General features: G+C 50.4%; 3 protein-coding genes across 3 annotated transcripts in view; all 3 read left to right on the top strand.

Moving 5' to 3' along the window:
- The window catches only part of TSPEAR (thrombospondin type laminin G domain and EAR repeats), a 187,920-nt gene that overhangs the window by 129,458 nt on the left and 36,528 nt on the right, over nucleotides 1-21,934 (top strand). The gene's annotated exons all lie outside the window — the stretch shown is intronic.
- LOC144301682 (uncharacterized) lies at nucleotides 6,564-7,634 on the top strand. The gene has a single exon (XM_077878722.1). The coding sequence runs from the start codon at nucleotides 6,564-6,566 to the stop codon at nucleotides 7,464-7,466; it is 903 nt and encodes a 300-aa protein (XP_077734848.1). The 3' UTR covers nucleotides 7,467-7,634.
- LOC144301541 (uncharacterized) lies at nucleotides 15,248-16,150 on the top strand. Its single transcript, XM_077878673.1, has 3 exons — nucleotides 15,248-15,892; nucleotides 15,980-16,045; nucleotides 16,106-16,150. Exons 1-3 carry the CDS (start codon nucleotides 15,248-15,250, stop codon nucleotides 16,148-16,150), a joined length of 756 nt encoding a protein of 251 aa, XP_077734799.1.

Below are 21,934 nucleotides of genomic sequence, written 5' to 3'. Positions count from 1 at the left end.
TCCCTTCCTCTTATTCTTCTTTTTTAAAATTTGTCTCTATTGATGCCAAATGCACGTAACACCACGTCTACAGTCTTAACAATCTTCAAGCATACAGTTCAGGGGTGCTAAGCACATTCTTGACGTGGGGCAACCATCCCGCCGCCCGTCCCCCAGACTCTTCCATTCTTGGGAAAATGAAGCCGCGTCCCTGTGGGACACAGACTGGCCATTGCCCCTCCGCCGCCCCTGGCACGCACCCTCCCTCCTCTGTCCCCGAAGCACCTCAGAGAAGGGGGGTCACGTCGTAGTTGTCTCTCTGTGACTGCCCTGCGTCTCCAGCCTCAAGGTCCTCATGCCTCACCCACATTGGAGTCAGACTCGCTTCCTCTTAAAGGCTGAACACTGTTCCGCGGGCGGGACCGCGTTTGCTTCTCTACTCATCCCTCGGTGGACGCTTGGGCCGCTCGACTCTAGCTCTTGTGAATGATGCCGCTGTGACCACGGCTGTCAGAGATCTCCTTGAAGGCCTGCTTCCAGTTCTCTTGAGCAAATGCCCGTATCAGTGCTGGACCGTGTGGTAATTCTACTGTTCATCTTTTGAAGAACCACCGTACTAACTTCCACAGTGGCCGTGGCCAGTTCACGTTCCCACTCACAACCCCCAAGGGCTTCAATTTCTCCACATCCTCATCAACACTTCCTGTCTTCTCCTTGCATATATATCATATACACTATCTCCTCGTTGTGATAATATTTACATAAATATTATATATTTATCTTAATGGGTGTAAAATGGGTGGCTTCTCATTGGACTTTTGATGCACATTTCTCTAATGATGAGCGATGTTGAGCATCTTTTCATCTGCTCATTGGTCACATACCTTGTATGTCTTTGGAAAAATGTCTATTCAAGTCCACTGCTTGTTTCTGAATGGGGTGGTTTGGCTTTTTGTTATTGAGTTTTGGGAATTCTCTAAACATTTTAGATATGAATCCCTTAATGGAACGTGATTTTCAAATGTTTTCTCCCATTTCTCTGGGTTATGTTTTATTCTCCATTGGTATTGTCTTTTGAGGCGAAAATATTTAAAATTTTTGTGAACTCCAAGTTTTTTATTTTTTATGTTGCTGTGCCTTGCTATCATATCCAGGACATCACTGTGGAACCCAGTGTTGTGAAGCCTTCATCCTGTGTTTTTGTTTTCTTCCAAGAGTTTTATAGTTTTAGGTCTTCCATTTGTGTCATGGATCCGTTTTGAGTTCATTTTTGTGTGTGGTGTGAGGTAGGGGCCTTTCGGATAGTCAGTTTTCCTGGCACCATTTTTTGAAAAGACTGTCCTTCCTCCATTGAATGGACTTGGTATCCTTGTGAAAAATGATTTGACCTGAATGTGAAGGTTTATTTCTGGACTCTATGCTATTCCATTAGTTTACATGGCCGCCCGTTTTATGCCTTTACCACCCTGTGTTAATTATTGTAGCTTTGTGCCTTTGAAATCAGGAAGTGTATGTCCTCTGGCCTTGTTTTTTCAGAATTGTTCTGACTATACAGAGATTCCATGTGAGTTTGAGGGGTTTAATGTTTCGGTAAAAACATCATTGAGGGCAGCCTGGGTGGCTCAGCAGTTTAGCGCCACCTTCAGCCCAGGGTGTGATTATGGAGACCCGGGATCGAGTTCCGCTTCTGGCTCCTTGCATGGAGCCTGTTTCTCCCTCTGCCTCTCTCTCTCTCTCTCTCTCTCTCTCTCTCTGTCTCTCTCATGAATAAATAAATAAAAATCTTTAAAAAAAATCATTGAGATTTCAATAGCAATTGTATCATGTCCGTAGATTGCTTTGGGTAGTATTGACGTCTTAGCAATCCAGAGCCTTCCAACCTGTGAACATGGAATGTCTTCCCATTGAATCATGTCTTCTTTACCAACTGTCAGCAACGTTTTTTAGGTTTCATCATCCAGGCTTTTGCCTCCGTGGTTAATTCCCTTTATTTTATTCTTTTTGGATGCAATGGTAAGTGGAATTGTTTTTATAATTTCCTTTTTGGGCTGTTCATTATTAGTGTATAGAAATGCAACTGATTTTTGTGTGTTGACTTTGTATCCTGCCATCTTTCTGAATTCATTCCTAGTGCTAACAGGTCTTTAGGATTTCCTACATATAAGATCATAGCATCTGTGAACAGAGGTGATTTTTTTTTCCTTTCTAATTTAGACTGCTTTTATTTATTTTATTGTCTAAATACTCTCCCAGAGCCTCCAGTACTGTGGTGATTAGAAGCAGGAAAAGTGGGCATCCTGTGTTGTTTTTGATCTTAGAAGAAAAGCTGTCTTTACCCATTGAGTGTGTGTGTGCTGTGGGGTTTTCACATATATATTTTATTATGTTGAGATAGCTCCTTCTATTACTAATTTGTTGAGTGTTTTGACCATGAAAGAGTCTTGAATTTTGTCAGATGCTTTTTCTGTATCAGTTGAGAGGATCGTGTACTTTCTTCTTTACTCTGGGAATGTGGGGTTTTCTATTGACTGATTTTCATATGTGGAACCGTCCTTGAATTCCAGAAGTCGATACAACTTTTTGGTTGTTGCATATAATCCTTTGACTATGCTGCTGAATTCAGTTTGCTGGTATCTTGTTGAGGTCTTTTGCATCATTGTTCATGAGGGATATTGGTTTGTGGTTTTCTGTTCTTATCATGTCTTTGACTGGCTTTGTTATCAGGGTAATGTAAACCTCATAGAATGAATGGGGGACTCTTCCACCTTGTTTAATCTTTTTTAAAAAAAGACTAAAGTGAGCAAGGATTAATTGGTAAAAAAAAAAAAACTGTGAACCTGATATAAGGCATCTGTTGAAAACTTACAGACAAAAAAAGAAAAGCAAAAAGAAAAGAAAACTTACAGCCAACACCATGCCTAGCTGTAAAAGACTGAGAGCTTTCCTCTAAAGATGAGGAAGAGGATACAGACGTCCTTTCTCACTGCTCCTACTCAACATCATTCCGAAGTCCTATCCATGCAACAAGGAAGAAAAAGAAAGAAAAGAAATAAAAGGCATACATGTCAGAAATTAAGAAATACGATGGTCTCAGGGATCCGTGGGTGGCTCACCAGTTTAGCACCTGCCTTCAGCCCGGGGCATGATCCCGGGTTCCTGGGATCAAGTGCCACATCAGGGTCCCTGCATGGAGCCTGATTCTCCTTCTGCCTCTGTCTCTGCTCTCTCTCTCTGTCTCTCATGAATTAATAAATAGAATCTTAAAAAAGAATACAATGCTCTCTATTCACAGAGGATATGGCTGTCCACATGGAATATCCCCAAGAATCCACACAAATCTCCCAGAACTATTAGAGAGTTTAGCAAGGTTGAAGTGTGCAAGTCTAAAATAATTAAAATTAAGTGCATTTCTATATAGTAGCAACAAATAATTGGAATTGAAAAATGTTGCTTAAAGGTGTGATTTGCAATAGAATAAATGGTGAAAAACTGAGGTATACATCTCAGAGAATATGGACATATGAGGACTATCAAAGTACTGATGAGAGAAGTTTAACAAGCTGTACGTAAATGGAGAGCTAGACCATATTCACAGGTTGGAATATTGTTATGGTGTCAGTGACCTCCAGCCTGGTCTATAATAGGTTCAAGGCAATCCCGATCCACATCCGGTAGGAGCTTCCCGTCCATATGAGCAAGCTAATTCTAAAACTATTTGGAAAGGCAAAGGAGCTCAAGTATCCACATCATTTGAAAATGAAGAACAAAGTTGGAAGACTTCACCACTTGACTTCAAGATTTCCTATAAAGTTACAGTAATCAAGACGACGTGATGTTGGCAAAGGGATATAATTACGTAGACTAATGAAACAGAATAGACACATAGATCCCCATGAATACAGTCAGCTGATTTTTGACAGAAACGCAAAGTCAAGTTAAAGACAGAAGTGTACTGGGAACAACTGGACTTCCCAAATGCAAAAAAAAAAAAACAAAAACAAAACAAACAAACAAACAAAAAACAGAGAAAGGAGACTTGACCCATACCTCACACTTAGTATAAAAATTCAATAAAAATGGATCATAGACCTAAATGTAAAATGTAAGCATTTTAAGCATTTAGAAGAAAACACTAGAGGAAATCCTTGTGAAATCTCTGTGTTGAGCAGAGTTCTTAGGCTTAAGAACCAAAAGCGTGATCTGAAAAAGAAGAAAATTGATAAGTTGGTCTTTACCAATATTAAACCATTTTGCTCTTCAAACCACGCTGTGAAGAGCATGGAGAGAGAAGCCACGGAGATGCAGAAAATATTTGCAAGTCACATCTGAGCAAAGTACAGCTGACCCTTGAGCAACACGGGTGTGGACGGCTGCTGCCCACTCAGACGCGGTGTTTCCGGGAAATACAAGTCCTTCCGTGCATGTGTTTTCTCTTCCTGCTGACTTTTGTAGGAACATTTTCTTCTCTAGCTCACGAGTCGATGTGTCCATGGACTCTGCGTTGTCAGTAGGGCTTCGGGTCCACAGGACGCTGTTAGCAGTTTCGTTTCTGGGCAGTCAGGGCTCGAGGCGGTTGGTACCCTACACTCCCACGTTATTCGAGGGTCAACTGTACTCATGTTCCAAAATGCGGAAAGAGCTCTCAAAATGCAATGTCAAGGACACCTGAAACAGGACGAGGCCTGCACTTTGAAGAAACGCCCAAAAGACGCAGGAGATGGCAAATACACACGTGAAAAAGAGGCCCAACACCATTCCTCATCAGGGAGATGCACACTGAAGCCGCAGCGAGACACCCATAGACGACTCTCAGAAGGGCCACCGGGGACAAGCCTGACCACGCCCGGCGCTGGCGGGGACGCGGGGAGTGGGGCGCTCGAACAGCGCCGGGGGACTGCAGTGTCACACAGCCCCTGGGGACACATGGTGGCAAGTCAGCGCGGTAAGGAATCTCGGCTCGGCATTGGGCATCAGGGCATCGCAAACTAAATCCGGGAAGATGCCACCGCACACCAATGGCTGATATTGAATAATCTTAAAAACCTGGCACGTCCAGGGCCGGCAAGGATGCAGAGGCGCGGAACTGCCCTGCGCCGTGGGTGAGGGTGCAAACGGCAGAGGCACCTGCAAAAGATTTGGGCCGTTTCGTGTCGCGTCTAACACGGCCTCCCTGTGGCCCATCTGCGCCACCCCCGGGTGTGTACTCAGGACAAACAGACGCTCCAGCCGGGTAAACGCCTGCGCGCGTGGCAGCAGCTGTGTTCATACCCGCAAGCACGGGAGGCGCAGGAAGCGTCCTTCCCACGACAGGATGGCGGGATCATGGTGGGTCCCTGCGGGAGGCCGAGTCCCGCCCAAGCGCCTGCCCCTCCAGTGAAGGAAGCAGCCCCGGGCGGCTGCGCACCGGATGTAGGTGACTTTCTGGAAAAGACCTAACTGTAGTGAAGGAGTCAGGGTTGCAGGGGCCTGGGGTGGAGGGACGGGGACGCAAGGGGACTTCGGCGCGGCACATGGCGGCCTTGGGCGTCCGCCAGGTCTCAGCGCTGCGCACCTGCCAGCGCGTCCCCTGTGGGGGGAGGAGGGCGGACGGGAGCACCTGCTCGCCTCGGGGAGGTCACGCGGGCAAAACTCCTCTCCCTGAAGAAGCTGAGGACCACAAGCTTTTGGCAGATTTTTTTTTTTTCTCTCGATTATCTTTTATGTTCTACTTCTCTTCGTTTTTGCTGGTTGAGTTTTACCGGCCCAGTGGTCCCGATGCTTTCCCAGGTGGTGCACGCCAGGCAGTTTCCAGAACAGCTGTAGTGTCCCAAGGGCTTTACCTTCCAGACCCTGGATGGCTCCGGGGACCCAGAACTGAACTCACCTCCCCGGGTCGCAGGGTTGCCGTGCGGTGCCGATCTCTCTGGAAGCACCTGGGGTGCTCGGGTGGCTGGGATGTTGGGATTCAGCAGCGGGCCTCGACCCGCACGTTCCCTGCACCTCATCCCACGTCTGCTCAGCGGTCCCCATCTGGAGAACCCATTTCCCTCTGTTCGGAGAATTGTTCCCCGTGGCGGATCTTTCTGGAAATCTCCTGATGAAGGCTGGATTTGGACGACATCATCCACTCCCCTCGCGGCCTCCACATCCCACCTGCGAGCTCCTCTTCAGCCCCCGACCGCCCTGGCCACCGGGCGCCCACCGTGGGTGCAGGGGACGCCCCGCAGTTCACTGGCACCCCGTGGCCCTCACGGAGTCTGTAGCCCTCGGGGCCCGCGGGCAACCGTAGAGGGCGGCTACATGGCCTGCGACTCCCGGGCCCCCGGTGCCCCCGGCTGTTTGCTCCAGACGGACACCCTCGGGGTCCTCGACTCCCACGGGCATTTTTAGGGCAGCAAAGTCCTTCCTGTAAATACAGCAGAATAATAAGCACTCGCAGGACTCGGGCAAAACACCAACGAGGAAGGGGAAGTCTCGGGAGCCTGTCGCTGGACAGCACGCGCCAGGGCCGTATAAAGGCCGCCGGACCAGCACCTCGCACACTCACACCCACACCTGCACCGGCACACTCACCCGCACCCACACCCCGCCCCAGCACCCACACCATGGCCGCCTCCACCCTGTCCGTCTGCTCCAGCGACCTGAGCTACGGTGGCCGCGTCTGCCTGCCCGGCTCCGGCGACTCCTACCCCGACCCCTCCTGGCAGGTGGACGACTGTCCTGAGAGCTACTGCGAGCCCCCCTGCTGCGCCTCGGCCTCCTGCCTGACCCTCCTCTGCACCCCTGCGAGCTGCGGGTCCAGCCCCTGCCCACCAGCCTGCCCCGGCTCCTGCCAGCCCTCGTGCGGCAGCTGCTCCCCCTGCCAGGAGGGCTGCGGTGTGTCTGTCTGCTGCAAGCCCGTGTGCTGCACCCCCGTCTGCTGCAAGCCCGTCTGCTGCAGCCCTGTCTGCTGCAAGCCCGTGTGCTGTGAGGCCTCCCCCTGCTGCCAGCCCAGCCCCTGCACCACCTCCTGCTGCAAGCCTGTGTGCTGCACCCCCGTCTGCTGCAAGCCCGTGTGCTGCACCCCTGTCTGCTGCAAGCCCGTCTGCTGTGAATCATCCCCTTGCTCAGCCTCCCCCTGCTGCCAGCAGTCTAGCTGCCAGCCCTCCTGCTGCAGCTCCTCCCCCTGCCAGGAAGACAGCTGTGTGTCTGTCTGCTGCAAGCCCGTCTGTTGCACCCCTGTCTGCTGCAAGCCCGTCTGCTGCAACCCTGTCTGCTGCAAGCCTGTTTGTTGTACCCCTGTCTGCTGCAAGCCCGTCTGCTGCACCCCTGTCTGCCGCAAACCCGTCTGCTGCCAGGCCTCCCCCTGCTGCCAGCCCAGCCCCTGCAGACCCTCTTCCTGCGTGTCCCTCCTCTGCCGCCCCGTGTGCAGACCTGCCTGCTGTGCATCCCCCTCCCTATGCCAGCCCCTCTGCTGCCCCCAGGCCTCCAGCGTGTCCCTGCTGTGCCGTCCCGTGTGCTCCCGCTGATGGGACACGTGACCCTGGGGCGCTGAGCTTAGGCCCCACCCAGGGATGGTGGGCCTCCCGGCCAACCCTCACCCCAGCCCTCAGCTGTGCTATGTAGCTGCCCCCACCCACGACGGGGTCCCCTTGGGTGTCCACTCTCCTGAGCTGACTTCACCTCCTCCCTCCTTAGAACGCTGACCCTGCGGCTCTCCGGGGCTCCTGCTCCCGGGACACACCTCCACCTGCACTGGGTCACCTGCCTTCCCTCCCAGTTCCTCTGCTCGGCTCTGGTCACCTGGCCTCACCCTCCGACCTGTTGGCACCTCCCCTGACCCCAATAAACTCACTTCACCGGCTGACCTGCTTCCTTTCATCTGACTCTCACAGGGGCAGGGTCCCGGGGTTTGGACCCGACAGTGGTCTCGTCCTGCCTGAACATGTCTGGGAGGTGGGATGAGAGGTCCCCAAGGGTAGGGCCCAACTGCTCTGGGCAGGGCTGCGGGGTGGTTCTCCCGCCCTGGTGTAAGATGGTCAGGGCTGCTGGGCGCCACATGCGTCCCCGGGGCTCCTGAGCCTGGCCACCTGCACATGGGGAGAGGCCTGCGGCGCCGGGCCGGGGCCCATCTCCACCCACCACCCCAGCTGGGCAAAGCGGCCCAGACAGCCGGCCTTGGGGCTGCGGGCAGCACAGCTCCTGGGGGCCTGGGGTCCTCCCGAGTGCTGTTCTCATCCCCTGGAGAGGTGGCAGGCTGTGGGACGCAGGTTGCTGCCAAGATGGGGTAATAGGGACTGGATACCTTCCCACCTGGGCCAACCCAGAGCCCTGACAAGACCCTGAAGCCAGCGTGTCAGGTTCAGGACCCGAGGAGCACGGGACAAGCACAGCGGGGAAGGAAAAGCACAAGGTGCTTATCGCCGTTGGGGCTCTCACCCCCTGGAGAATATTTCCGGCCCCATGCAGGAGGGCCACCCCAGCGGAGCTCCGGGCACCCTCAAGTTCACAGATGGCCTTGGGCGCTGGGGGAGGCACAGGCAGCCAGTGTTTGGGTCTGGGGTCCCCGTCACGCTCCGGGGTCGCTCTGTGCCCCACCCCACCCTTCCGGTGCAGCCCGCGGCACCTGCTGGCGTAGCGTCTCCACCCTGGGTCCTTCCAGGGACCTCCTAGGGCAGGATGCACAGACAGCGCGGGGACTCCGTGGGTGGCTTTTTCATTCCCGCCCGGGTGTGTAAATTTCCTCTGCGTCTCTTCACGGTGTGAACGCTCCCTTCCTCTTATTCTTCTTTTTTAAAATTTGTCTCTATTGATGCCAAATGCACGTAACAACACGTCTACCGTCTTAACCATCTTCAAGCATACAGTTCAGGGGTGCTGAGCACATTCTTGACGTGGGGCGACCATCCCGCCGCCCGTCCCCCAGACTCTTCCATTCTTGGGAAAATGAAGCCGCGTCCCCGTGGGACACAGACTCGCCATCGCCCCTCCGCCGCCCCTGGCACGCACCCTCCCTCCTCTGTCCCCGAAGCACCTCAGAGAAGGGGGGGTCACGTCGTAGTTGTCTCTCTGTGATTGGCCTGTGTCTCCGGCCTGGACGTCCTCATGCCTCACCCACCTTGGAGTCAGACTCGCTTCCTCTTTAAGGCTGAACACTGTTCCGCGAGCCGGACCGCGTTTGCTTCTCTACTCATCCCTCGGTGGACGCTGGGGCCGCTCGACTCTAGCTCTTGTGAATGATGCCGCTGTGACCACGGCTGTCAGAGATCTCCTTGAAGGCCTGCTTCCAGTTCTCTTGAGCAAATGCCCGTATCAGTGCTGGACCGTGTGGTAATTCTACTGTTCATCTTTTGAAGAACCACCGTACTAACTTCCACAGTGGCCGTGGCCAGTTCATGTTCCCACTCACAAGCCCCAAGGGCTTCAATTTCTCCACATCCTCATCAACACTTGCTGTCTTCTTCTTGCATATATATCATATACACTATCTCCTCGTTGTGATAATATTTACATAAATATTATATATTTATCCTAATGGGTGTAAAATGGGTGGCTTCTCATTGGAATTTTGATGCGCATGTCTCTAATGATGAGCGATGTTGAGCATCTTTTCATCTGCTCATTATTCACATACCTTGTACGTCTTTGGAAAAACGTCTATTCAAGTCCACTGCTTGTTTCTGAATGGGGTGGTTTGGCTTTTTGTTATTGAGTTTTGGGAATTCTCTGAACATTTTAGATATGAATCCCTTAACGGAACGTGATTTTCAAATGTTTTCTCCCATTTCTCTGGGTTACGTTTTATTCTCCATTGGTATTGTCTTTTGAGGCGAAAATATTTAAAATTTTCGTTTACTCCAAGTTTTTATTTTCTATGTTGTTGTGCCTTGCTATCATATCCAGGACATCACTGTGGAACCCAGTGTTGTGAAGCCTTCATCCTGTGTTTTTGTTTTCTTCCAAGAGTTTTATAGTTTTAGGTCTTCCATTTGTGTCATGGATCTGTTTTGAGTTCATTTTTGTGTGTGGTGTGAGGTAGGGGCCTTTCATTCTCTTGCATGTGGATAGTCAGTTTTCCTGGCACCGTTTTTTGAAAAGACTGTCCTTCCTCCATCGAATGGACTTGGTACCCTTGTGAAAAATGATTTGACCTGAATGTGAAGGTTTATTTCTGGACTCTATGCTATTCCATTAGTTTACATGGCCGCCCGTCTTATGCCAGTACCACCCTGTGTTAATTATTGTAGCTTTGTGCCTTTGAAATCAGGAAGTGTATGTCCTCTGGCCTTGTTTTTTCAGAATTGTTCTGACTATACAGAGATTCCATGTGAGTTTGAGGGGTTTAATGTTTCTGTAAAAACATCATTGAGGGCAGCCTGGGTGGCTCAGCAGCTTAGCGCCACCTTCAGCCCAGGGTGTGATCCTGGAGACCCGGGATCGTGTTCCGCTTCTGGCTCCCTGCATGGAGCCTGTTTCTCCCTCTGCCTCTCTCTCTCTCTCTCTCCCTGTCTCTCTCATGAATAAATAAATAAAAATCTTAAAAAAAATCATTGAGATTTCAATAGCAATTGTATCACGTCTGTAGATTGCTTTGGGTACTATTGACGTCTTAGCAATCCTGAGCCTTCCAACCTGTGAACATGGAATGTCTTCCCATTGAATCATGTCTTCTTTACCATCTGTCAGCAACGTTTTTTAGGTTTCATCATCCAGGCTTTTGCCTCCGTGGTTAATTCCCTTTATTTTATTCTTTTTGGATGCAATGGTAAGTGGAATTGTTTTTATAATTTCCTTTTTGGGCTGTTCATTATTAGTGTATAGAAATGCAACTGATTTTTGTGCATTGACTTTGTATCCTGCCATCTTTCTGAATTCATTCCTAGTGCTAACAGGTCTTTAGGATTTCCTACATATAAGATCATAGCATCTGTGAACAGAGGTGATTTCATTCTTTCCTTTCTAATTTAGACTGCTTTTATTTATTTTACTGTCTAACTACTCTCCTAGAGCCTCCAGTACTGTGGTGGTTAGACGCAGGAAAAGTGGGCATCCTGTGTTGTTTTTGACCTTAGAAGAAAAGCTGTCTTTACCCAGAGTGTGCTGTGTGCTGTGGGGTTTTCACATATATATTTTATTATGTTGAGATAGTTCCTTCTATTACTAATTTGTTGAGTGTTTTGACCATGAAAGAGTCTTGAATTTTGTCAGATGCTTTTTCTGTATCAGTTGAGAGGATCGTGTACTTTCTTCTTTACTCTGGGAATGTGGGGTTTTCTATTGACTGATTTTCATATGTGGAACCTTCCTTGAATTCCAGAAGTCGATACAACTTTTTGGTTGTTGCATATAATCCTTTGACTATGCTGCTGAATTCAGTTTGCTGGTATCTTGTTGAGGTCTTTTGCATCATTGTTCATGAGGGATATTGGTTTGTGGTTTTCTGTTCTTATCATGTCTTTGACTGGCTTTGTTATCAGGGTAATGTAAACCTCATAGAATGAATGGGGGACTCTTCCACCTTGTTTAATCTTTTTTAAAAAAAGACTAAAGTGAACAAGGATTAATTGGTAAAAAAAAAAAAAAACTGTGAACCTGATATAAGGCATCTGTTGAAAACTTACAGACAAAAAAGGAAAGAAAAAAGAAAAGAAAACTTACAGCCAACACCATGCCTAGCTGTAAAAGACTGAGAGCTTTCCTCTAAAGATGAGGAAGAGGATACAGACGTCCTTTCTCACTGCTCCTACTCAACATCATTCCGAAGTCCTATCCATGCAACAAGGAAGAAAAAGAAAGAAAAGAAATAAAAGGCATACATGTCAGAAATTAAGAAATACGATGGTCTCAGGGATCCGTGGGTGGCTCACCAGTTTAGCACCTGCCTTCAGCCCGGGGCATGATCCTGGGTTCCTGGGATCAAGTCCCACATCAGGGTCCCTGCATGGAGCCTGATTCTCCTTCTGCCTCTGTCTCTGCTCTCTCTCTCTGTCTCTCATGAATTAATAAATAGAATCTTAAAAAAGAATACAATGCTCTCTATTCACAGAGGATATGGCTGTCCACATGGAATATCCCCAAGAATCCACACAAATCTCCCAGAACTATTAGAGAGTTTAGCAAGGTTGAAGTGTGCACGTCTAAAATAATTAAAATTAAGTGCATTTCTATATAGTAGCAACAAATAATTGGAATTGAAAAATGTTGCTTAAAGGTGTGATTTGCAATAGAATAAATGGTGAAAACTGAGGTATACATCTCAGAGCATATGGACATATGAGGACTATCAAAGTACTGATGAGAGAAGTTTAACAAGCTGTACGTAAATGGAGAGCTAGACCATGTTCACAGGTTGGAATATTGTTATGGTGTCAGTGACCTCCAGCCTGGTCTATAATAGGTTCAAGGCAATCCCGATCCACATCCGGTAGGAGCTTCCCGTCCATATGAGCAAGCTAATTCTAAAACTATTTGGAAAGGCAAAGGAGCTCAAGTATCCACATCATTTGAAAATGAAGAACAAAGTTGGAAGACTTCACCACTTGACTTCAAGATTTCCTATAAAGTTACAGTAATCAAGACGACGTGATGTTGGCAAAGGGATATAATTACGTAGACTAATGAAACAGAATAGACACGTAGATCCCCATGAATACAGTCAGCTGATTTTTGACAGAAACGCAAAGTCAAGTTAAAGACAGAAGTGTACTGGGAACAACTGGACTTCCCAAATGCAAAAAAAAAAAACAACAGAGAAAGGAGACTTGACCCATACCTCACACTTAGTATAAAAATTCAATAAAAATGGATCATAGACCTAAATGTAAAATGTAAGCATTTTAAGCATTTAGAAGAAAACACTAGAGGAAATCCTTGTGAAATCTCTGTGTTGAGCAGAGTTCTTAGGCTTAAGAACCAAAAGCGTGATCTGAAAAAGAAGAAAATTGATAAGTTGGTCTTTACCAATATTAAACCATTTTGCTCTTCAAACCACGCTGTGAAGAGCATGGAGAGAGAAGCCACGGAGATGCAGAAAATATTTGCAAGTCACATCTGAGCAAAGTACAGCTGACCCTTGAGCAACACGGGTGTGGACGGCTGCTGCCCACTCAGACGCGGTGTTTCCGGGAAATACAAGTCCTTCCGTGCATGTGTTTTCTCTTCCTGCTGACTTTTGTAGGAACATTTTCTTCTCTAGCTCACGAGTCGATGTGTCCATGGACTCTGCGTTGTCAGTAGGGCTTCGGGTCCACAGGACGCTGTTAGCAGTTTCGTTTCTGGGCAGTCAGGGCTCGAGGCGGTTGGTACCCTACACTCCCACGTTATTCGAGGGTCAACTGTACTCATGTTCCAAAATGCGGAAAGAGCTCTCAAAATGCAATGTCAAGGACACCTGAAACAGGACGAGGCCTGCACTTTGAAGAAACGCCCAAAAGACGCAGGAGATGGCAAATACACACGTGAAAAAGAGGCCCAACACCATTCCTCATCAGGGAGATGCACACTGAAGCCGCAGCGAGACACCCATAGACGACTCTCAGAAGGGCCACCGGGGACAAGCCTGACCACGCCCGGCGCTGGCGGGGACGCGGGGAGTGGGGCGCTCGAACAGCGCCGGGGGACTGCAGTGTCACACAGCCCCTGGGGACACATGGTGGCAAGTCAGCGCGGTAAGGAATCTCGGCTCGGCATTGGGCATCAGGGCATCGCAAACTAAATCCGGGAAGATGCCACCGCACACCAATGGCTGATATTGAATAATCTTAAAAACCTGGCACGTCCAGGGCCGGCAAGGATGCAGAGGCGCGGAACTGCCCTGCGCCGTGGGTGAGGGTGCAAACGGCAGAGGCACCTGCAAAAGATTTGGGCCGTTTCGTGTCGCGTCTAACACGGCCTCCCTGTGGCCCATCTGCGCCACCCCCGGGTGTGTACTCAGGACAAACAGACGCTCCAGCCGGGTAAACGCCTGCGCGCGTGGCAGCAGCTGTGTTCATACCCGCAAGCACGGGAGGCGCAGGAAGCGTCCTTCCCACGACAGGATGGCGGGATCATGGTGGGTCCCTGCGGGAGGCCGAGTCCCGCCCAAGCGCCTGCCCCTCCAGTGAAGGAAGCAGCCCCGGGCGGCTGCGCACCGGATGTAGGTGACTTTCTGGAAAAGATCTAACTGTAGTGAAGGAGTCAGGGCTTGCAGGGGCCTGGGGTGGAGGGACGGGGACGCAAGGGGACTTCGGCGCGGCACATGGCGGCCTTGGGCGTCCGCCAGGTCTCAGCGCTGCGCACCTGCCAGCGCGTCCCCTGTGGGGGGAGGAGGGCGGACGGGAGCACCTGCTCGCCTCGGGGAGGTCACGCGGGCAAAACTCCTCTCCCTGAAGAAGCTGAGGACCACAAGCTTTTGGCAGATTTTTTTTTTTTCTCTCGATTATCTTTTATGTTCTACTTCTCTTCGTTTTTGCTGGTTGAGTTTTACCGGCCCAGTGGTCCCGATGCTTTCCCAGGTGGTGCACGCCAGGCAGTTTCCAGAACAGCTGTAGTGTCCCAAGGGCTTTACCTTCCGGACCCTGGATGGCTCCGGGGACCCAGAACTGAACTCACCTCCCCCGGTCGCAGGGTTGCCGTGCGGTGCCGATCTCTCTGGAAGCACCTGGGGTGCTCGGGTGGCTGGGATGTTGGGATTCAGCAGCGGGCCTCGACCCGCACGTTCCCTGCACCTCATCCCACGTCTGCTCAGCGGTCCCCATCTGGAGACCCCATTTCCCTCTGTTCGGAGAATTGTTCCCCGTGGCGGATCTTTCTGGAAATCTCCTGATGAAGGCTGGATTTGGACGACATCATCCACTCCCCTCACGGCCTCCACATCCCACCTGCGAGCTCCTCATCAGCCCCCGACCGCCCTGGCCACCGGGCGCCCTCCGTGGGTGCAGGGGACGCCCCGCAGCTCACTGGCACCCCGTGGCCCTCACGGAGTCTGTAGCCCTCGGGGCCCGCGGGCAACCGTAGAGGGCGGCTACATGGCCTGCGACTCCCGGGCCCCCGGTGCCCCCGGCTGTTTGCTCCAGACGGACACCCTCGGGGTCCTCGACTCCCACGGGCATTTTTAGGGCAGCAAAGTCCTTCCTGTAAATACAGCAGAATAATAAGCACTCGCAGGACTCGGGCAAAACACCAACGAGGAAGGGGAAGTCTCGGGAGCCTGTCGCTGGACAGCACGCGCCAGGGCCGTATAAAGGCCGCCGGACCAGCACCTCGCACACTCACACCCACACCTGCACCGGCACACTCACCCGCACCCACACCCCGCCCCAGCACCCACACCATGGCCGCCTCCACCCTGTCCGTCTGCTCCAGCGACCTGAGCTACGGCGGCCGCGTCTGCCTGCCCGGCTCCGGCGACTCCTACCCCGACCCCTCCTGGCAGGTGGACGACTGTCCTGAGAGCTACTGCGAGCCCCCCTGCTGCGCCTCGGCCTCCTGCCTGACCCTCCTCTGCACCCCTGCGAGCTGCGAGTCCAGCCCCTGCCCACCAGCCTGCCCCGGCTCCTGCCAGCCCTCGTGCGGCAGCTGCTCCCCCTGCCAGGAGGGCTGCGGTGTGTCTGTCTGCTGCAAGCCCGTGTGCTGCACCCCCGTCTGCTGCAAGCCCGTCTGCTGCAGCCCTGTCTGCTGCAAGCCCGTGTGCTGTGAGGCCTCCCCCTGCTGCCAGCCCAGCCCCTGCACCACCTCCTGCTGCAAGCCTGTGTGCTGCACTCCCGTCTGCTGCAAGCCCGTGTGCTGCACCCCTGTCTGCTGCAAGCCCGTCTGCTGTGAAGCATCCCCTTGCTCAGCCTCCCCCTGCTGCCAGCAGTCTAGCTGCCAGCCCTCCTGCTGCAGCTCCTCCCCCTGCCAGGAAGACAGCTGTGTGTCTGTCTGCTGCAAGCCCGTCTGCTGCACCCCTGTCTGCTGCAAGCCCGTCTGCTGCAACCCTGTCTGCTGCAAGCCTGTTTGTTGTACCCCTGTCTGCTGCAAGCCCGTCTGCTGCACCCCTGTCTGCCGCAAACCCGTCTGCTGCCAGGCCTCCCCCTGCTGCCAGCCCAGCCCCTGCAGACCCTCTTCCTGCGTGTCCCTCCTCTGCCGCCCCGTGTGCAGACCTGCCTGCTGTGCATCCCCCTCCCTATGCCAGCCCCTCTGCTGCCCCCAGGCCTCCAGCGTGTCCCTGCTGTGCCGTCCCGTGTGCTCCCGCTGATGGGACACGTGACCCTGGGGCGCTGAGCTTAGGCCCCACCCAGGGATGGTGGGCCTCCCAGCCAACCCTCACCCCAGCCCTCAGCTGTGCTATGTAGCTGCCCCCACCCACGACGGGGTCCCCTTGGGTGTCCACTCTCCTGAGCTGACTTCACCTCCTCCCTCCTTAGAACGCTGACCCTGCGGCTCTCCGGGGCTCCTGCTCCCGGGACACACCTCCACCTGCACTGGGTCACCTGCCTTCCCTCCCAGTTCCTCTGCTCGGCTCTGGTCACCTGGCCTCACCCTCCGACCTGTTGGCACCTCCCCTGACCCCAATAAACTCACTTCACCGGCTGACCTGCTTCCTTTCATCTGACTCTCACAGGGGCAGGGTCCCGGGGTTTGGACCCGACAGTGGTCTCGTCCTGCCTGAACATCTCTGGGAGGTGGGATGAGAGGTCCCCAAGGGTAGGGCCCAACTGCTCTGGGCAGGGCTGCGGGGTGGTTCTCCCGCCCTGGTGTAAGATGGTCAGGGCTGCTGGGCGCCACATGCGTCCCCGGGGCTCCTGAGCCTGGCCACCTGCACATGGGGAGAGGCCTGCGGCGCCGGGCCGGGGCCCATCTCCACCCACCACCCCAGCTGGGCAAAGCGGCCCAGACAGCCGGCCTTGGGGCTGCGGGCAGCACAGCTCCTGGGGGCCTGGGGTCCTCCCGAGTGCTGTTCTCATCCCCTGGAGAGGTGGCAGGCTGTGGGACGCAGGTTGCTGCCAAGATGGGATAATAGGGACTGGATACCTTCCCACCTGGGCCAACCCAGAGCCCTGACAAGACCCTGAAGCCAGCGTGTCAGGTTCAGGACCCGAGGAGCACGGGACAAGCACAGCGGGGAAGGAAAAGCACAAGGTGCTTATCGCCGTTGGGGCTCTCACCCCCTGGAGAATATTTCCGGCCCCATGCAGGAGGGCCACCCCAGCGGAGCTCCGGGCACCCTCAAGTTCACAGATGGCCTTGGGCGCTGGGGGAGGCACAGGCAGCCAGTGTTTGGGTCTGGGGTCCCCGTCACGCTCCGGGGTCGCTCTGTGCCCCACCCCACCCTTCCGGTGCAGCCCGCGGCACCTGCTGGCGTAGCGTCTCCACCCTGGGTCCTTCCAGGGACCTCCTAGGGCAGGATGCACAGACAGCGCGGGGACTCCGTGGGTGGCTTTTTCATTCCCGCCCGGGTGTGTAAATTTCCTCTGCGTCTCTTCACGGTGTGAACGCTCCCTTCCTCTTATTCTTCTTTTTTAAAATTTGTCTCTATTGATGCCAAATGCACGTAACAACACGTCTACCGTCTTAACCATCTTCAAGCATACAGTTCAGGGGTGCTGAGCACATTCTTGACGTGGGGCGACCATCCCGCCGCCCGTCCCCCAGACTCTTCCATTCTTGGGAAAATGAAGCCGCGTCCCCGTGGGACACAGACTCGCCATCGCCCCTCCGCCGCCCCTGGCACGCACCCTCCCTCCTCTGTCCCCGAAGCACCTCAGAGAAGGGGGGTCACGTCGTAGTTGTCTCTCTGTGATTGGCCTGTGTCTCCGGCCTGGACGTCCTCATGCCTCACCCACCTTGGAGTCAGACTCGCTTCCTCTTTAAGGCTGAACACTGTTCCGCGAGCCGGACCGCGTTTGCTTCTCTACTCATCCCTCGGTGGACGCTGGGGCCGCTCGACTCTAGCTCTTGTGAATGATGCCGCTGTGACCACGGCTGTCAGAGATCTCCTTGAAGGCCTGCTTCCAGTTCTCTTGAGCAAATGCCCGTATCAGTGCTGGACCGTGTGGTAATTCTACTGTTCATCTTTTGAAGAACCACCGTACTAACTTCCACAGTGGCCGTGGCCAGTTCACGTTCCCACTCACAACCCCCAAGGGCTTCAATTTCTCCACATCCTCATCAACACTTGCTGTCTTCTTCTTGCATATATATCATATACACTATCTCCTCGTTGTGATAATATTTACATAAATATTATATATTTATCCTAATGGGTGTAAAATGGGTGGCTTCTCATTAGAATTTTGATGCGCATGTCTCTAATGATGAGCGATGTTGAGCATCTTTTCATCTGCTCATTATTCACATACCTTGTACGTCTTTGGAAAAACGTCTATTCAAGTCCACTGCTTGTTTCTGAATGGGGTGGTTTGGCTTTTTGTTATTGAGTTTTGGGAATTCTCTGAACATTTTAGATATGAATCCCTTAACGGAACGTGATTTTCAAATGTTTTCTCCCATTTCTCTGGGTTACGTTTTATTCTCCATTGGTATTGTCTTTTGAGGCGAAAATATTTAAAATTTTCGTGAACTCCAAGTTTTTATTTTTTATGTTGTTGTGCCTTGCTATCATATCCAGGACATCACTGTGGAACCCAGTGTTGTGAAGCCTTCATCCTGTGTTTTTGTTTTCTTCCAAGAGTTTTATAGTTTTAGGTCTTCCATTTGTGTCATGGATCTGTTTTGAGTTCATTTTTGTGTGTGGTGTGAGGTAGGGGCCTTTCATTCTCTTGCATGTGGATAGTCAGTTTTCCTGGCACCGTTTTTTGAAAAGACTGTCCTTCCTCCATCGAATGGACTTGGTACCCTTGTGAAAAATGATTTGACCTGAATGTGAAGGTTTATTTCTGGACTCTATGCTATTCCATTAGTTTACATGGCCGCCCGTTTTATGCCAGTACCACCCTGTGTTAATTATTGTAGCTTTGTGCCTTTGAAATCAGAAGTGTATGTCCTCTGGCCTTCTTTTTTCAGAATTGTTCTGACTATACAGTGATTCCATGTGAGTTTGAGGGGTTTAATGTTTCTGTAAAAACATCATTGAGGGCAGCCTGGGTGGCTCAGCAGCTTAGCGCCACCTTCAGCCCAGGGTGTGATCCTGGAGACCCGGGATCGTGTTCCGCTTCTGGCTCCCTGCATGGAGCCTGTTTCTCCCTCTGCCTCTCTCTCTCTCTCTCTCCCTGTCTCTCTCATGAATAAATAAATAAAAATCTTAAAAAAAATCATTGAGATTTCAATAGCAATTGTATCACGTCTGTAGATTGCTTTGGGTACTATTGACGTCTTAGCAATCCTGAGCCTTCCAACCTGTGAACATGGAATGTCTTCCCATTGAATCATGTCTTCTTTACCATCTGTCAGCAACGTTTTTTAGGTTTCATCATCCAGGCTTTTGCCTCCGTGGTTAATTCCCTTTATTTTATTCTTTTTGGATGCAATGGTAAGTGGAATTGTTTTTATAATTTCCTTTTTGGGCTGTTCATTATTAGTGTATAGAAATGCAACTGATTTTTGTGCGTTGACTTTGTATCCTCCCATCTTTCTGAATTCATTCCTAGTGCTAACAGGTCTTTAGGATTTCCTACATATAAGATCATAGCATCTGTGAACAGAGGTGATTTCATTCTTTCCTTTCTAATTTAGACTGCTTTTATTTATTTTACTGTCTAACTACTCTCCTAGAGCCTCCAGTACTGTGGTGGTTAGACGCAGGAAAAGTGGGCATCCTGTGTTGTTTTTGACCTTAGAAGAAAAGCTGTCTTTACCCAGAGTGTGCTGTGTGCTGTGGGGTTTTCACATATATATTTTATTATGTTGAGATAGTTCCTTCTATTACTAATTTGTTGAGTGTTTTGACCATGAAAGAGTCTTGAATTTTGTCAGATGCTTTTTCTGTATCAGTTGAGAGGATCGTGTACTTTCTTCTTTACTCTGGGAATGTGGGGTTTTCTCTTGACTGATTTTCATATGTGGAACCGTCCTTGAATTCCAGAAGTCGATACAACTTTTTGGTTGTTGCATATAATCCTTTGACTATGCTGCTGAATTCAGTTTGCTGGTATCTTGTTGAGGTCTTTTGCATCATTGTTCATGAGGGATATTGGTTTGTGGTTTTCTGTTCTTATCATGTCTTTGACTGGCTTTGTTATCAGGGTAATGTAAACCTCATAGAATGAATGGGGGACTCTTCCACCTTGTTTAATCTTTTTTAAAAAAAGACTAAAGTGAACAAGGATTAATTAGTAAAAAAAAAAAAAAACTGTGAACCTGATATAAGGCATCTGTTGAAAACTTACAGACAAAAAAGGAGAGAAAAAAGAAAAGAAAACTTACAGCCAACACCATGCCTAGCTGTAAAAGACTGAGAGCTTTCCTCTAAAGATGAGGAAGAGGATACAGACGTCCTTTCTCACTGCTCCTACTCAACATCATTCCGAAGTCCTATCCATGCAACAAGCAAGAAAAAGAAAGAAAAGAAATAAAAGGCATACATGTCAGAAATTAAGAAATACGATGGTCTCAGGGATCCGTGGGTGGCTCACCAGTTTAGCACCTGCCTTCAGCCCGGGGCATGATCCTGGGTTCCTGGGATCAAGTCCCACATCAGGGTCCCTGCATGGAGCCTGATTCTCCTTCTGCCTCTGTCTCTGCTCTCTCTCTCTGTCTCTCATGAATTAATAAATAGAATCTTAAAAAAGAATACAATGCTCTCTATTCACAGAGGATATGGCTGTCCACATGGAATATCCCCAAGAATCCACACAAATCTCCCAGAACTATTAGAGAGTTTAGCAAGGTTGAAGTGTGCAAGTCTAAAATAATTAAAATTAAGTGCATTTCTATATAGTAGCAACAAATAATTGGAATTGAAAAATGTTGCTTAAAGGTGTGATTTGCAATAGAATAAATGGTGAAAACTGAGGTATACATCTCAGAGAATATGGACATATGAGGACTATCAAAGTACTGATGAGAGAAGTTTAACAAGCTGTACGTAAATGGAGAGCTAGACCATGTTCACAGGTTGGAATATTGTTATGGTGTCAGTGACCTCCAGCCTGGTCTATAATAGGTTCAAGGCAATCCCGATCCACATCCGGTAGGAGCTTCCCGTCCATATGAGCAAGCTAATTCTAAAACTATTTGGAAAGGCAAAGGAGCTCAAGTATCCACATCATTTGAAAATGAAGAACAAAGTTGGAAGACTTCACCACTTGACTTCAAGATTTCCTATAAAGTTACAGTAATCAAGACGACGTGATGTTGGCAAAGGGATATAATTACGTAGACTAATGAAACAGAATAGACACGTAGATCCCCATGAATACAGTCAGCTGATTTTTGACAGAAACGCAAAGTCAAGTTAAAGACAGAAGTGTACTGGGAACAACTGGACTTCCCAAATGCAAAAAAAAAAAACAAAAACAAAACAAACAAACAAACAAAAAACAGAGAAAGGAGACTTGACCCATACCTCACACTTAGTATAAAAATTCAATAAAAATGGATCATAGACCTAAATGTAAAATGTAAGCATTTTAAGCATTTAGAAGAAAACACTAGAGGAAATCCTTGTGAAATCTCTGTGTTGAGCAGAGTTCTTAGGCTTAAGAACCAAAAGCGTGATCTGAAAAAGAAGAAAATTGATAAGTTGGTCTTTACCAATATTAAACTTCAAACCACGCTGTGAAGAGCGTGGAGAGAGAAGCCACGGAGTAGCAGAAAATATTTGCAAGTCACATCTGAGCAAAGTACAGCTGACCCTTGAGCAACACGGGTGTGGACGGCTGGTGCCCACTCAGACGCGGTGTTTCCGGGAAATACATGTCCTTCCGTGCATGTGTTTTCTCTTCCTGCTGACTTTTGTACGAACATTTTCTTCTCTAGCTCACGAGTCGATGTGTCCATGGACTCTGCGTTGTCAGTAGGGCTTCGGGTCCACAGGACGCTGTTAGCAGTTTCGTTTCTGGGCAGTCAGGGCTCGAGGCGG

The sequence above is a fragment of the Canis aureus genome, chromosome 30 (genome assembly GCF_053574225.1).
Source record: "Canis aureus isolate CA01 chromosome 30, VMU_Caureus_v.1.0, whole genome shotgun sequence".
Classification (NCBI taxonomy): domain Eukaryota; kingdom Metazoa; phylum Chordata; class Mammalia; order Carnivora; family Canidae; genus Canis; species Canis aureus.
This window is presented reverse-complemented; position numbering and strand designations above follow the sequence as displayed.

Bases quoted from the DNA above. Each gene is read 5' to 3' on its own strand.
- LOC144301541 (XM_077878673.1), top strand. From the start codon at position 15,248: ATGGCCGCCTCCACCCTGTCCGTCTGCTCCAGCGACCTGAGCTACGGC. The intron at 15,893-15,979 runs GTCTGCTGCAAG...GTCTGCTGCCAG, and splicing joins AGCCCGTCTGCTGCAACCCT to GCCTCCCCCTGCTGCCAGCC. The intron at 16,046-16,105 runs GTGTGCAGACCT...TGCTGCCCCCAG, and splicing joins TGTCCCTCCTCTGCCGCCCC to GCCTCCAGCGTGTCCCTGCT.
- LOC144301682 (XM_077878722.1), top strand. From the start codon at position 6,564: ATGGCCGCCTCCACCCTGTCCGTCTGCTCCAGCGACCTGAGCTACGGT.